Source organism: Psammomys obesus, unplaced genomic scaffold (assembly GCF_907164565.1).
Source record: "Psammomys obesus unplaced genomic scaffold, mPsaObe1.curated_primary_1811, whole genome shotgun sequence".
NCBI lineage: Eukaryota > Metazoa > Chordata > Mammalia > Rodentia > Muridae > Psammomys > Psammomys obesus.
Window position 1 is genome coordinate 4,521,215 of NW_026596040.1, and position 16,942 is coordinate 4,538,156.

Consider the following 16,942-nt stretch of genomic DNA (forward strand, 5'->3'; position numbering starts at 1 on the left):
TTTCTTTCTTTCTTTCTTTCTTTCTTTCTTTCTTTCTTTCTTTCTTTTTTTTTGAGACAAGTTCTTGGTCTGTAGCTCTGGCTGGCCTTGAGTTTACTGTTATCTTCCTGCCTCAGCTTCTAAATGCTGAGATTGTAAGTGTGAGATACTTCATCTAGCAAAAAATTCAAGTTTTAAATATTTTGAATTTACTAAGGAGACATCTTTGTATGTTGCAGTTGCTGCTTAAGTTATTAATATCAGATCAGGGACTTAAAACTACTGACAAACATCGGCTTTAATAGACTAATTTGTATTTATCATTAATAACTGAGTAATCTTCTGTAACCTGTCTTCTGTACTGGAAAAAGACTTTAGAATACTGAGTGGAGGATATTTATCTTCCATGGTTTCTATTACTAGAAAGTATCTAATAGATGTAGATGTGTAATATATCTTTAGTAATTAAATGATGCCTACGGAAGAATTTGGACAGTGATAACAGATTTGTGTATGGCTATTAGAAAAAGATTTATTAGCCAGTGCACGGTGATACCAACACTCAGGGAGGTAAAGGCAGGTGAATCTCTGTGAGTTCCAGGCCAGCTTGATCTGCAAAGGGAATCCAGGACAGCCAAGGCTACGCAGAAAAACCCTGTGTTGAAAAAAACAAAATAAAATTTTTTATTCTAGTATTTTCTAAGTAAAACTTGTGATGTACAAAGAAATCTTTCTTTTTTTCTTTTTTTTAATTTGATGGGTACTCGTTGTTTCACTGTATATCCAGAGTGGCCTTGAAGGTGCAGTAGTTCTGCTTCAGCCTCTGGGTGCGGACATTATTGACATGCACCATTATACTTGGCTAAACATATTTTAATTGGAAGCTTACCTGTAAATGATGTGGCATTATATTTATTTGAAGATTAAAAAGATCCAGTTTTTTTGGCTAGTGACTAGCAATTTACTACATATACATTTAGAATAAATATTTTATAAATAGAGTTTGTGTTAGTGTTGAAAAAACAGGAGCCTGTTGTGTTAGTGTTGAAAAAAACAGGAGTATTGAAAAAATAGTTTCAACAAAGTGGGTGTAGGCCAGCAATACTTTTAGGAAAGTATGACTCAGTTCTTTTGTCTAGCTTAGGTACTTTGGGTAATTGAATTTTTATATTACATTCAAATCATAGAAAATATATTTTTAATCCTTGTTCAAAATGACAGCCTCAATATTCCTATTTTTACTTCTAAAATTTCATTTTTCTTTCCCTCAAGACAGGGTTTCTCTGGCTGTCTTGGAACTCACTCTGTAGACCAGGCTGTCCTCAAACTCAGAGATCTGCCTAGCTGCCTCCTGGGTGCTTGGGTTAAAGGCGTGTGCCACAAAGCCTGGCTCTGACACTTCATTCCTGAAGAATCTTTCCTCATGCTAACGTTACCAGGTATAGGGATCAGAAGAAGAAGCCGTTTTTCTGCCTTCAGATATAGCTTGCTGTGGGATCTTGTTAGTAATCACTGAAGAATGCCAGTGGAGGAATTTTCAGGTTCTGTTGACTCACAAGAGTGGTTGATTTCTAAGCTTTCCATTAAAAGGTGGGCTGAGAGGCTCATCAAAGGGCTGAGCTCAGTCCCCAGGACTAAGACCAGACCAGAACAAAGGAAGCCTGAAGATAGGGTGGATAATTGTTTTCTATGTTTGTGAAACTCACTGACTTTTAAAGTGATAAGCTTTATTACTACTACATAAAGAATAGGATAGCAAAATACCTTTTTTAGTTATATTTTTGCTTATAATGAAGGGTTATTGCTGTGTGATTTTGTAAAATATTGTTTATTGTTAAAACCTATTGTAGTTGAGTTGTAAGTCATTGATAAGCTTAGTATGAAAACATAAGGGCTTGGGATGTAGCTCAGGAATAAAGCAATTGCTTAGATTGCACAAGGCCCTGGGGTTGATTCCTACTACCACAAAAACATCAAAAAATCCTCAGAATATTTTTTAAAAATCTATTTTTCTCTTAAAGTAATCCAGTGTATGGAAAAATGCAGCAAAATATGAAGAGCAAAAAGTTTACCCTTGACGGTGTAATCTAGAATTAGCTCATATCAGTATTTTGACATTCTTGTTACTAATCATTTTATTTGCAGACTAGTTATTTTGCTCATGCATTAGCTGAATGTATTTGAAGACAACTGTTTGCTTTTATAGTTCTTTACTTTTGTGTAGAGGTATAATTTAATCTAACCTAAAGGAAAAAGGTAGTTTGTAATTGACCATAATTGTTTTGTGAATTCACAGAGACCACCTTTCATGCCTCCACCCATGGGAGCCATGCCTCCTCCTCCGGGTATGATGTTTCCACCAGGAATGCCTCCTGGGACTGCGCCTGGCGCTCCAGCACTGCCTCCCACGGAGGAGATATGGGTAGAAAATAAAACTCCAGATGGGAAGGTAATTACAAAACAGTCAGCTTGCTATTTTCACGGTGGCAGAGCAGTGAAACTTTGGTAGATTGAGATTGTATATTAAGAATATACACTAAGAATTCTGTGCTTTAAGAATGAACCTCATGGAGAGATGGCTCAGAGGCTGAGAGCACTGACTGCTCTTCCAAAGATCCTGAGTTCAATTCCCAGCAACTATATAGTGCCTCACAACCATCTATAATGAGATCTTGTGCCCTTTTCTGGTGTGCAGGTGTACATTCAGGCAGAACACTGTATACATAATAAAAATAAAAATAAAGAATGAGCTTCAAGCAGCAGCTAGGATATGACTTAAGAGCTTGCTACCTTAGATTTTGCTGCAGTTCCAGGGTCACATGGAGGTCTGTATTTTAAATGATGTGTCACAAATTCACAAGACCATCTCTAGGGTTGGGAAAGATTAATAGGAACTAGCATATAGTTGAATTCATAACTGAAACTACAGTGAAAAGATACAAAACTAACAGAAACTGGGTGTATGAGGTAAAATATGAAGGAAAAAAGACTTTTAAGTTTCCCAAAGTCGTCTTAAGGAATGAGACTGCCTAGTGAATTTCTTCAGAGTAGAGCAGTAGCCACACAAGTGTCTTCTACCAGCAAGCTCAAGCGAACCTAGAGGTTTCATTAGAGCTTGGTCAGAAAGTACAGTCTGTCTAACATAGACTAAAATTCCATATTCCCAGAAGGAAAACAGACTTTGAGCATGGGGGCATTGTTTGCATACATGGTTTAGGCACAGTGTGCCATTCTTGCTAGGAAGGGAGTGGCAACAACCTTCTCCAGTCCAGTTCTCACATGCTAGCCAAAGGCCAATTTTAACAACAAGGCTTTCTCATAAAGGTAGTCTCAGGCCTTCTTTGTTAACTTCCGGCACAAAATTCTACATTGGTGGTTTTTTTTTTTTCTGTTGTTTGTTTGTTCTTTCTGTTTTATAGAAATAGACTCATTTAGGGCCTTATTATACCAGTGTACAGTTTCCTTTCTACATTGGTTTGGTGTAAGCAAGAATTCTGCCGGTGGTTTTGTAAGTGGAAACATTGCAAGCATCCTGAAGACAGTGTTTGCATTAACAATTAGTAAACAGCACCACACCATTATCAGCTACAGTCATCTAATGAGAAAGGGAGGTCTCTAGAGTAACCTTAGTTGCCTGTGTTTCTTATATTTAAGATCACATGTTTTAGGAAGCAGAGTTTTCATATTCAGCTTTTACTTAGTTTTTTTTTTTTTTTTTAATTTTCTGTGACATGGAGAATATCAGCTATTCCTATATTATGTTTGAAAGAAAGCATTTAAGATTATTGGGATATTTGCCTTTGACACTGTAAACATGTAAGATTTATGTGTTTCCTGTGGTGTTGGAGGTAATTTATTGAGTGGCTCCGTACAGCATGCAGCTTGACAATACAAGAGAAAATGGTTGCTAGGATAGTAGAATAACTTTTTCAATAGAAGTATGACATTAAAAAAAAGTATGACATACTTAAAAAAAAGAAATAGACGTATATGAATATTTTTAGCCTTTTCTAAAGCTCCAATTTTAAGACAAACTATAGTAACATTTTTAACAGCAGATTTTGTGATTATCACTTCTTTCTTCCTCTGCAGGTTTATTATTACAATGCTCGGACACGTGAATCTGCATGGACCAAGCCAGATGGAGTTAAGGTTATTCAGCAATCAGAACTGACGCCTATGCTTGCAGCCCAAGCGCAGGTTCAGGCCCAGGCTCAGGCCCAGGCACAAGCTCAGGCCCAGGCCCAAGCCCAGGCTCAGGCTCAGGCTCAGGCCCAAGCCCAAGCCCAGGCCCAAGCTCAGGCTCAAGCTCAAGCACAGGCCCAGGCACAAGCACAGGCCCAGGCCCAAGCGCAAGCACAAGCGCAAGCACAAGTGCAAGCACAGGCAGTAGGCGCTCCCACCCCTACCACCAGTAGCCCAGCACCTGCAGTGTCCACTTCAACACCGTCATCTACCCCACCCTCCACCACAGCTACCACGACAACTGCTACTTCGGTTGCACAGACAGTATCAAGTAAGTACTGGCCTAGTGTGTGTGCATATTGAGGGTTGTAAAAACCAAATAAATACAGTATTCTAAAATGGCTCTGATACTTCTGGCATTATCCTTGATGTTATTTAAAATATGTTTTAACATTAAAATAAACATTTGTGTGAGTAGTAGAAATTATTTGCCCAAGTGTAGTTCATGAAGTTAAGCTGTAGAAGTGCAGTTATTTTAATTGCCCAACACTAGTGACAAATGCTGTGGGAATTATAAAATTTTGTGGGATCCTACTTTACAAAGTTTTCTAATTGAGGCTTGAACAAAGGTCAACAAATGAGGACTGATGTAGTTTGTGGGATTGTTTGGGAAGTTCTGAGGCAGGACACTTTAAATTGCTGAGTAGATTGAGTAAGAACAAGCCCAGGGGATGGATAATTTTAAAAATCAGGCAGGCCTACCTTGGTGGTGAATGCCTTTAATCACAGCACTTGGGAGACAGAGGCAGACAGGTCTTTGAATTCAAGGCCAGCCTGGTCTGTATAGTGAGTCCAGGACAGCCAGGGCTGCACAGAGAAACCCTGTGAAGTAAATAAATAAATAATAGCTATCAGGCAGAGGTTCTGAAATGTTCTTCAGGTGCTGCCTCTGGGTGATGTTGAAGTTGGAAGACTTTATTAGGAATTTCTCTGTAACTTCTTTTAGATATGGTGGCCCCTGGAGTAAGTTATGTATAAATGCAGAAGGGACCGTCTTAGAAACAGTAAGAAAGGATTTTCAAGTATGTAATCACAGTCAGAAAACTTAGAACTTAAAAAATAAAGTGAGAATGTGCAAATATCAGATGTAAGGACTGAAGAGAGTTTTTTTATTATTATTCTATATGGTGGTGGTGGTATTCTGTGAACGGACTGAGCCCAGAACTATTGATATGATCACTGTTAATGCAGTGCACTGACTGGGCTTCTTCATGGGGTGATTGTTATTCCTATTGCTTTACTTTCTGGACCATGGATAAGAAAAATAAACCATACTCTGCTTGGGAGTTCCTTGGGAATCACTAGTGTAAGAAATACATGCTGAAGAGATGTAATCATTATGGATTCAACTTTGAATTTACCTTATTGATAGAAGAAGCAACTGAAGGAGTAAGGTATATGTAGTGAATGTATACAGATATGTTTATTGTTTACCCTTTCCCCCAGTGATTGAACCCAGGGCTTTGTGCAGTCCATGCAAACACTCTACTGTTTGGCTATGAATCCAGACTGGAGACAGCTTTTAGACATTACTTAATACTTCTTAGACAAACTGGGGGAAGTATATGATATAAGAAAACATACATGTTTTCAAGTGTAAGATGTAAATGGAAAGAAAGTTGTGCTAACTGGATTGTGATCTTTAGCTTATGGTTTTTATGCTTACATAACATGAGTATCAAGGTGATTTATGGAGTATGTGGTGATGGTACTGGGAGTAGGGTATTAAAGGCAATGTAGCAGTGTGTGGGGGCTCTTGTTGCTTAGGTTTCTTTTTTTTTTTTTAATGGCTTGGAAAGGGTAGTACTTCTTGCTTTAAGGGATATGGTTATGTAGGTATTTCTTTTATTTGCCCTGTGTGTGCTCCATTTATGTATATGAAGCCCTCATTAGTGAGTACTCCTTCCTTTCTTTCTGTAATCATCCTGAAAGGACCTTTACTCTACACAAAACAAAGTCATGCTCTCTAAGCTGCTTTTGAGTACCAATTTTCATGTTGTGTGTCTAAATATTCTGGTACTATGCTTTTAGTCTTACTACTTCTCTACCTGTTATACGTAGTTACTGCTTAAATAGCATGAATTGAGGGGTTATCTATAATTTAGTAGTTATTTAAACACGTGCAACGCATAGGGACTTATTGTCTTGGCATCACTCTCCCAGGCTCACCTTTGACTCTTTTGTTGTGTTTATCCTTTTCCTCAGATTCATTACCACTAAGCAAGTTCAAAATACCCTGTTAATGGAAAGTAGGAATGAGTTCAGTGAATGCTTTTTGCCATTTCCTTGGTGGTAGTCTTTTCCACTTGAAATTTTACGTCCCTATAAACTCATTTTCCTGGCGTTGGTGCTTTAGACCATCATTTTAGTAATTGAGTAAAATTAATATTTTAAAATTTACTTCTGTGAATATAATATAGATATGTTGGTATATGGGATTAAACATTCAGACCATTTATTTTACTTGAAGTTGAGCATAAGCTCATTTTTTGCAAGTTTAGGGAAACTTATCATGAGGTCAACTTCTCAGGGAAATCGGGAAGAAAAAATATATTTTCAACCAGTATAGTAGTCTACAGTTGCTGAATGGTGTATGTATGGGACTGGGCAAATGTTGCATGTACTTTGTATTTTTCACATTGTTATAAATTCTATTAATATGATACTGTACCCTAAGGCTAGGTCTATGCTAGACCAACAATTCATTCCTGGGCCTCTGAAGATACTTGTTTGGCCCTGCTGTCTATTTAGCCAAGGTGAGTTTCTCATTAACAAGTATGAAATTACTCAGATCCTCCCAGCCTAAGTGAGTTATTTATTTTTAGAAGCTCAAAGATGGTGATGGACAGATTTTTGTTTTCAGGTGGACAATACTGGTGGTTTGTTTGTATTCAGCCCTATGCTGTTATTAAGAATTGAAGTTGCTTAAAGATTGGGGAAGCATTGTTAGTAATTTGGCAACTTTATTCTTAGTCTAATACAGGTAGAGTTTGATACTTTCCCTTTCTTTAAAAAAATCACTGAAAATCTAGTGAATTATCACAGCAGATTTATTTGGAATGAGCTAAGTTATAATTAACATGTTTTATTGAATGAGAGCTAAAACCTTTAAAAGTGTGAAGTTACAGATTTTATTTTTTGATCATTTCTACTTAAATGTGACTTCTAGAGATGAAGCGTTTTATTTTTGTTAATTAAAAATATATTAGCAGAACCCAAATTACCCTACCCTGAATTTTACATTTACCTCTTCATACTATAGAAAGTACTTAAAATATTTTTTTTAAATTTTGAAATAATTGGCAAAAAAAACCCTGAGATTTTTCTGTTTCGTTCATTTATAGCTAGACATTAGTTGTTAGCATATCCTTTTCCTCACTGTTCTTTCTGGCTTAGACAGTTTCAGAAATGGGATTGATCTCTCTTCCTCTCTTCTTGTTGTGTACTTACCCAATTAATTCATCACATGACCCCTTTATTTACATTATGAAATCATGCCAGCGATGAGAGAACAGTGTTATATGCAGAGCCATCTATTTTCCCACCCCATTTTCTCTGCAGAAGAGCTGCCCTTTCTCTGCCCAAAGACGTACAGACTTCCTAACCCTTACTCAAGGCTTGTTCTTGATGTGTGTCTCATGTCTTAAGAGTTAAGGGCTTCCCTTGGCCTTCTGAACACTTGCTCTCTGCCCTTTGTTTGCCCTTGACTGTGCTTCTTTCAGCATTTGCGTGTGTTCTCTTTGGGCTCCTCTTTCTTTGATGGGATCTTGACTCCTTGAGGTTTAATATCTCAGTGTAAAAATTTCTGTACCCTTCCCATATATATGAGTGGGCTGGGTCATGATTACACTCCTATATATTTACACCATTTTATTTTGTGCTTCAGTTTTGATTTTTGTTTTTGTTTAAATTTTATTTAGTTGACTACTTTCAAGCTTCTTGAAGATAGATAGATGATACATTTCTTGCAGTGCATGGGATGATGGGCCTTTAAATACTGAGTGAGTGATAGATGAATACAGAAAAAAGGTTCATGAAGGAGTGATACATGTTGTTTTTTCTTTTGTCAGCACCCACAACACAAGACCAGACCCCAAGTTCTGCTGTTTCAGTTGCCACGCCTACAGTTAGTGTGTCAGCTCCTGCTCCTACAGCCACACCTGTGCAAACTGTACCCCAGCCGCACCCACAGACGTTACCTCCTGCCGTTCCTCACTCAGTACCTCAGCCAGCAGCAGCAATACCTGCTTTCCCACCAGTAATGGTGCCTCCATTTCGTGTTCCCCTTCCTGGCATGCCAATCCCACTTCCAGGTAAACAATAGATTACAGTTGTTTTTCTAGCTGTTTTCACATTGTCAGTTTGTTGTTCTCATGTGTCTGTTGCATTTGAAATTTGCCTTGAATCTCACCTGCTTGAAATGTTTTTGAAAGATTCATGGCTAGCTGCAATATTTTTTTCTTAAGTTTTGCTAAATGTCCTTTTATGTTGTTGTTTACATGTCTTAAAATGAGAGTCACATTTAAAACTACACTTATTTTGGGTAATAGCCTCAGTGAATAAAATTATTTTTTTGTAAATATGTTCTAAATGTAGTTTTAAAAGGGATTGAATTTGTGAAGTTGATAAATTATAATCTATAACAACTAGCATAGGTTGAATAATATAAACAGTATATTGTTCTAGCACATGGTATACATTCCATTTTTGAGTACCATGTTTTTGCAGCCATCTTAGGTAGATATGCAGACAGGTTAGATTAGTTGTCCAGGTTGAGCCAGCTAAATGATAGTGTTAGATTTGATCTGGGACCCTCCAGGTCCAAGTGTTAAGCGCTTAACAATTATGTTGGACTGGGAAGAAAAACAGGAGCCACTTGTGAACAGATTGATGTAAGATAGAAATCAGAAGGTTTCTTTGCAACGTTTGTGAAGTAAAGTATAACATGAATTATTTAAAAGTTTGTTAGAGGAAATTTGTGTGTGTTACTGTATAGGATATTAGGAAGACTAGAGAAGGAGCTAAAAGATTTGTGGAGAAGTCTAGGGATTACATAATAGTGGTGTTGGACGTCCTGATCAGAGTACATTTGCTATTTTTAAATGTGTGTATTTAATCCTTGGTCCATGATTTATTCTTTATGTATTGTAGTTGAACATATTGTTACTGTAGACAGATTTTACAAGGCTAGTTTGTGGTAAGGATGAAGAGAATCCTGGCTTATTTCTAACTTTCACACTCTTCCTAAGGCTGCTGTCATTTATTGTTCAGGGTTCTTTGTAAAAATTCAGGTGTGATATAAGTACATGTAAATATTAAACATTTGCAAGAACCAAAAATTTAAGAACTGGTATTTTTTATTCGATTAAAAATCTTTTATACATTACTGATATAAATGCTCTATATGTGAAGGTTATAGCCTCTAGTCATTTAAAAATAAGAAAAACAAGTTGTTTTGTACTAAGGATTAATTTTTTTCTTTAGTAATATTTAAGACAAGCTGAGTACTTTGCATCTTACTTTTGTAGGAAAGCAACAAGTGGGGAATAGTTTGACACTTACCAAAACCTGTTTTCGAAAATTTCATGATGATGAGTAATGTCTTGATGTGTAGCCCAGCCTAACCTAGAATTCACTCGTTTGGTTTTCAAACCTTGAAGTGATGGTCTGTTTTATGGTTAAGGTCAGTGTCAGGGCCAGTTCTAGGATTTGAGTGTGAAGGTGCTGAGCTATTTGTTTTTTTGTTTGTTTGTTTGTTGGTTGGTTGGTTTTGAAGAGAACAGACTGAGAGGTAGCATGATGTTATAAGATATTTTGAAAGACCATAGTCTTCTGAAAGGATGTTTACTTGGTCCTACGTATTTTTACTAGGAACAGAGAAAAAGGCAGAAGGTACACGTTAGCAAAACTTTTGTGGAAAGTGGAAATTTGTCAAATTCTTCATTTTCATACTTCACTTTCTAAAAACTTAGAAAGTGGTGACCACAAAATGAAGGTGATACTTGGGAAATTTGGCAGTAAAAGACACTTAATAGCAGTCACTAATGACATTTTGTAGGTTAACTGGAAGACCCCTTTCTCTCTCTCTCTCTCTCTCTCTCTCTCTCTCTCTCTCTCTGTGTGTGTGTGTGTGTGTGTGTGTGTGTGTGTGTGTGTGTGTGTGTGTGTGTGTGGTAGTCAGTGACTTGTGCAGGCTATGTAAGTATTGTACTCCCAAGCTGCACTGCCAACCCAGGAAAACTCCACCTGGGTAGTGGTTGGGCTGACTAAGCTACTGAGGTTTTTTGAAGAGTGTCTTATAGAAAGTAATAGTAACATTTGTTGGTACTACGGCATTTCTGATTCAGTGTTCATTTATTTTTCTCATTACCCTTTTTACTTAGTTCTACAAGGTGTTTTAATGAAAAAGACAAAATGCTTAATTTCTCCTTCCCAGATTTTTTTCTGACATTATGTACAATTAGATCCCACCTTTCCTCCTCCTTTATGTCAATTCTGCACTAAGGTCAATTAGAAGGCTATATTTGTATGTTATATATATTGCAGCTTGAAATTCTGTTTGAAATAGCATTGTATAGTTGTAATGAGGATGATTAAGAGATAAATAAAGTGAAGGAAAGTAGGGGAAGAATTAGATGAAATAAAAGAATAAGAGGTTTAATTTGAGGGTGTTAATGAATTAGGACTTAGAGGTATCTGTTTCTAAAACTGAAATCTTACTTGCAATTTTAAGACTGTCATTGACATCAGAACTATCCAAAATGCTAAGTGGAATTTTCTAATTTCCTAATTGAGCATATTTTGAGAACAGCATAATTTGTAGAAAAATTGGACAAAAGTGTCCCCTTTTTAAAAAGGTTAGTATTTTAGGTATGTAGTTATTTTGTGAGTATTCATAATATACTTATAATATCTTCAGGCAAAGCCTTAGATTTATCTGTTTAGTTTGAGAAGAAACACATGCTAATAGTCAGGTGGAGAAATGCAAGTTGGCCCAGTTGATCTTATCATTGGCAGTTAGGTTTAAATATGAAGATGTTTGACTCATTTTGGAGACTAGTTTAAGAAAATAGACTTTGGAATAAAGTTTTATTCTAAGGAAAGTGGTGGTTTAATAGGTGTGGTGATCCTGTAGATGGCAGTATTTATTCACCTAAATCTGTAACTTCTTTAATGAAGTGAATTTTTCTTTGCTTTGTTTCAACATTAGGGAAATAAAGCTGTACATACAGCTTTCTTCACTCAGCATGCTTTTATAATTCAAGGATTTTACTTGGTTTAAAGTGATTAGAAAGCTTAGTGTTGGTATTTCTTATGTGAAATGGTAAAGAAATGAAAGAGTTCAAAGTCTGGTGCTTTTGTGTGTGTGTGAACGTCATTTAAGTTGTTTAAAAACACAGACTTTTAATTTTGATTTTACTTTCTGAATCCGGAGAGACTTCTTTTCCCATCTTTCAGAGGGAAAGTTTATTTTTATTACAGTATTTTATATTTTTTAAATTTGCAGTACCAAACTAAGTTGAGTTTTTTCCAGGTACAAAAAAGTAAAATTTATTTTTCCTGTAGTCTTTAGACTTTTAAAACATTTTAATATTCACATTCAATTTTGAATTTCCTCAGTTTTCCAGCTTTTCTTTTCATTCTTATACCATCATTCTAATGCATCATGATGAGTCTTCATCCTTCTCAAAACTGTACGTAATATCTGTTCCTTAATACAAGTGCTACTTTAACCAGCCTAAGTGATAGCGGTTTCTGCAGCTATGGGCAGATAGTGACTAAGAAGGTAAAAGGGGACAAGGTGTAGTTTTGGCCTGCTTCCATGGTGTTCTGTATTTGTGCCATCCCATGTAGTGGGCCCTAAACAGATATTTTGACACTAGTTGAATGCTACTCTCTCCATCTATGCTTTTATTTTAACTATTATTTGCAGTGGAATATTTGAATCCATTTTATGCCTGAATTTCTTATTCACCCTGTCCCTCTGCCCTGTCTTTTTCTTTCTGTTTTTGCCTAGTTGTGCCCTAATGCCCTAATGTCCAGCCCCAGCACGTAGTTTCAAATGAGCATCAGCATAGCAAAAGTATCTTGTCAGACAGTGCTGCGTGTCCTCAGTGCTTTCTACTGGCGTGTAATCATCCACAGCTGGGTTTGATGTCTGGTGGGAAAAGGTCCCACATGAGAATTTATTAATGTGTAACAAAGGGGTTTTCTTTTGTTGACTTTAAACTTTGAGGCTCCTTCAAACATGAGAGCTGGTAGGTAACTGGTGTTATAGCTTAGAAGTAGCATCACTGGATTTGGCACTATTTCCCACAAAATGTCAAACTATTTTATTCCATTCTTGGTCTTTCTCATTGGAAATAGATTCTAAATTGTAGTGGTAAATTATTTCCTTGAATCCCAGTGGTAGCCGACATACAATGGCAGCTTTCCAACCAATGCTTGCTTATCCATTTTACAGGTGTAGCAATGATGCAAATAGTCAGCTGCCCGTATGTAAAGACAGTCGCTACCACCAAGACCGGTAATTTTAAAACCATCTTAGTTTGTTTTGTCTGTAAGTTGGCATGGTAGTGAATGTTGTTGTTTATCCTTTTATTTATTTTTTTGCCCTAGTGAGTGGAGCTTTAAAAATATTTTTCTTTTTAATGAGCAGTTTAAATGCAGTTGTCATATTTGGCCAACACTTAATTTCCCGATTGCCTGTAGTATTAGCTTCTTTGGTTCACAAAAGCAAATGAGGTCAGATCACTTTATATATCTTAATTTATGTAATAAGTGTAAACAACTTCATTCTCATATTCATAACATTTAATTTTATTTTTGATGTATGTTTTTAAGTTAAATATAAAATGTCATTTCCATGTGTAAAATGATGTGATTACGCTTGCATGCAAGTGACTATGTGTGTGTGATATTTGTATATAGTATACATTTGCATTTTAAAGTTACCAAAATAAGACTACCTGGAACCTAGATTCCAGGATTGTCTTTTCTGTTTGGATTCTTGTCGCCTCATATTAACAGTATTTTAAATAAAACAGCTTATTTGACCTTATAGAAAACAAGAATTGTGGCTTGTCTTTTAAAATAGAGTCTCTGCCTTTTTAAGGAGAAGGGTAATCTGATAGTTCACATGATTTATCATTTGGAGTTGGTAACAGTTCTTTTGCTTTAAAACTTAGAACTTTTATTCTGACCCTATTAAGTATTTCAGAAGTAGAAAATAATTTTGTGTTAGAAATCAGACTCAGTGAATGTTACCATTTCTTTAGAGTTTGAGAACTTTAAAAAGTGTACTTCTGGTCAGGTGTAGTGGCACACGCCTTTAATCCCAGCACTCAGGGTGTCAGAGGCAGGTGGATTGCTCTGAGTTCAAGGCCAGCCTGGTCTCCAAAGCAAGTCCAGGATAGCCAAGGCTACAGAGAAACCCTGTGGTGAAAATCCAAAAAAAAAAAAAAAAAAAAAAGGTACTTCTTTTTTTAATATATCATGGTATTTAAACATTGTCACAGAGGACACCTAAACTTTTTTTTTTTTTTTTTAAGATTTATTTATTATTTATACATTATTCTGCCTGCATGTACACCTACATGCCAGAAGAGGGTACCGGATCTCATTATAGATGGCTGTGAGCCACCATGTGGTTGCTGGGAATTGAACTCAGGACCTTTAGTAGAACAGCCAGTGCTCTTAACCTCTAAGCCATCTCTCCAGCCCGACACCTAAACTTTTGATTGTTCTTAATTTCTTGGATCCAGTTTCCACATCCAGTTGAATTTAGCCTTTAGAATCAAAAGACCAAGGAAATAGAGTCAGTAGTACTTATGTCACCTTTTATATGTTCTTTTATATATTCTTGTTCCTAGTATATTAATATTTACTAGGAGGATTTAGCTCATGGTTTTATATTATAATTTAATACTTGGATCTAACTTTTTATTATTCTTTTTTTAGGTGTATTACCAGGAATGGCCCCTCCTATAGTACCCATGATACATCCCCAGGTTGCTATTGCAGCTTCACCTGCTACCTTAGCTGGAGCAACAGCAGTTTCTGAGTGGACTGAATATAAAACAGCAGATGGGAAAACATACTATTATAATAATAGAACGCTAGAATCAACATGGGAAAAGCCTCAAGAACTGAAGGAAAAAGGTATAGTTGTTTTGTGACTCAGGACATTGTATGAACTATAATAAGTAGAATGCTATTTGAAATTTGTACTTTGTAAGCTAAAAAATAGTTTTTAAATGCTCATGTATATTGCACATTTTACAGTTATTAGGCATGGCATCATTATATTGTCTTTATGGAGACTGATAACACCAGTTAAAAAAATGTAGGTCTTGGAGGTCTAGTGTGGGCAGACTGAGTGCTCTGTGTTGAGACCCTGCTCTCAGCATAGTTTAGTATTGTGGATGGGCACTGCAGATGGTACATGTGACCAAGAGTGTGTTCTCTTGAAGGGAGTAGGCTAAAGAATTTCCTAATTGCATTAGTGACTCTACCAAGAAAGGCACTCTGTATTCATGGTTACCACTTAGAAACAGTACATCTCAACTGCTATTCATGCAAGTTCTATTAAAAATGGCAGTAAAACTGTTGAATGACATCGTCTTAGTTTTTTAACAGAAAAACTAGATGAGAAGATTAAAGAGCCAATTAAGGAGGCATCTGAAGAACCATTGCCAATGGACACAGAGGAGGAAGATCCTAAGGAAGAGCCCATAAAGGAGATAAAGGAGGTAAAGGACCAACACATGGTAACTTGGGGGCCATCCTGACTTGCTTAGTAGTGTTTACATAGGACTGAACATGTATTTTTTTATTTTAAAGTGTGTGTGTGTTGCATGTATTTGTGGGTACCCCTGGAGGCTAGAAGAGGTTATCAGATCCCCTGGAGCTTTGTTACAGGCAGTTAGGAATTGCTTGATATGGGAACTGGGAACTGAATTCGGGTCCCCAAGAAGAGCAGTGCACACCTCTAACAGCTGAGCTGTTTCTCTAGCCCCTTACTTTTTATACTTATTTGAGGTCCATGGAAAGAAAAGGTGTTAAGTCAGAGGTTGGACCTAATCTCCAAACTCTTGGCTTGCAGACTAGTTTATGTTAAAGTTAGAAATGAAAGTTACTATTTAGGAAATGCTGAGTGTATTTCATCTGCTCTCTGCGCTGTCCCATGTCAGTGTGGAATGGTCCCTTTGTAACACTGGCTTCTGATTTTTGAGAGCTGCTTTTATTCTCTAAGATTACACTTATAGCCATGTTTCAGTACCACAAAGATTAGCAGAAGTAAGAAACAATGTTAAAGGAAGGGATCTTCTAATTTCCTCTACTCTGGTTATTTCTGTTGTAAGCACACAGCTAGCAGGTCTGAAATAGGGCCACTTATTGCTGCTTGTTTCTAGTGATGTGTTATTCAGCCGTTAACGTAGGGCAAGAATGTAGGACTTTTTAGACATTCCTACTCAAAATCTCCTCTTTGCAGTTCTTACAAGAGATCTTAGGTTGTTTTTCATTTGAGGTATTAGTAATGATAGTTTATTTCTCATTTGTAATGTGCTATTAATTAAATATAATATTGTTTCCCTTAGGAGCCCAAAGAAGAAGAGATGACTGAAGAAGAAAAGGCTGCCCAGAAGGCAAAGCCAGTAGCAACTACTCCTATTCCTGGTACTCCGTGGTATGTACTTAACTGATCAATTTTATTTTTTATTATACCTGATTACGTAAATGAGTTTTGTGTAGAAAGAAAAATATTCGTAAAAGTATAAGTCAGATAGATATTTTTTTAACTATTGGATATTTTGATTCTTGCTTGTTATAATTGCGGTGTTCAGACTTAAAATTCAATTGCCACAAGTCTTTTCCGTAATTACCATCAAATATTTTCTTTCTTCATGGTCCTGTAGTGATATTAATTGTTCCTAGTTATGTATTTGAACCACTGTGAGATCTTGACCTTACCTTTTTATTGTTTACTGTTTTAAATTTATTATTATGTACATATAAACATACAGATGTAGGCTTTCACTGTGATTATTACAGAACTTTAAAATTATGATTTCTTACCCAATTATGGAGTAATCTACTTAACTCTTTTCTTCTAGGGCTTGTTTTTTCTTTTTTTTCCCTCTGCCATATTAGTGTCTCTTCTGTTCCTTCTCTCATTTATTTAGCCTTACCCACTGCACATACGACAGTGACTTGTTTGTTCTTGAAGCTTTGTACTGTTATATTGAGTCCTTCCCAACTTGTATTTGCTGCTTCTGTCCCTGTTCCTCTTTGCTCCCCCACTGCATTCCCCTATTTTTTTTTTCCAGTTTTTTTTTCCTTTTTATCAATGAAGACTTAGGAGCCAGGTGCTGGGGTGAAAATTTACTGGCTGAGAGAGGCAGAGAAAGCACTCCCATCTGAGCTTCCTACTCAGCTGACAGTGTCCCAGAAGGAAAAGCCCTTCCTACTCCACTCACATTCAAGAAGGAAAAAGCCCTTTTTCTTTACCCTGTCTTAAATACCTTTCAACTCAATGTCGCTCCTTTCTACTTGTGTATCTCTCTATCCATCCTCCCATGTTCACTTCCTGTCAGTGTGGTTGTTTGCTCTGCCTCTTGACTTAGGGTTAACTGTATTTAATCCTGTGTAGAACACTCTTTGATTAAAAGTGTGTGCTTTAAGCCATACTACAAGTACCTGTTCACAATAAATAGAA

The 16,942-nt window shown here is 36.6% G+C and overlaps 1 protein-coding gene across 6 annotated transcripts in view; it reads left to right on the forward strand.

Annotated features, from left to right (window-relative positions):
* Window positions 1–16,942, forward strand: part of Tcerg1 (transcription elongation regulator 1) — a 59,040-nt gene that overhangs the window by 9,290 nt on the left and 32,808 nt on the right. For 4 of the 6 annotated variants that reach the window (XR_008721848.1, XM_055622585.1, XM_055622588.1 and 1 more), the window contains exons 3-9: window positions 2,276–2,428; window positions 4,072–4,495; window positions 8,295–8,537; window positions 12,689–12,751; window positions 14,185–14,385; window positions 14,863–14,975; window positions 15,825–15,913. Coding sequence is in view for 5 of the 6 variants with exons in the window: in XM_055622585.1 (XP_055478560.1) it covers window positions 2,276–2,428; window positions 4,072–4,495; window positions 8,295–8,537; window positions 12,689–12,751; window positions 14,185–14,385; window positions 14,863–14,975; window positions 15,825–15,913 (1,286 nt within the window). In the remaining variant the exon portion in view is untranslated. The remainder of the gene's footprint in view (window positions 1–2,275; window positions 2,429–4,071; window positions 4,496–8,294; window positions 8,538–12,688; window positions 12,752–14,184; window positions 14,386–14,862; window positions 14,976–15,824; window positions 15,914–16,942) is intronic. The other 2 variants (XM_055622587.1, XM_055622589.1) reach the window with 1 other exon arrangement.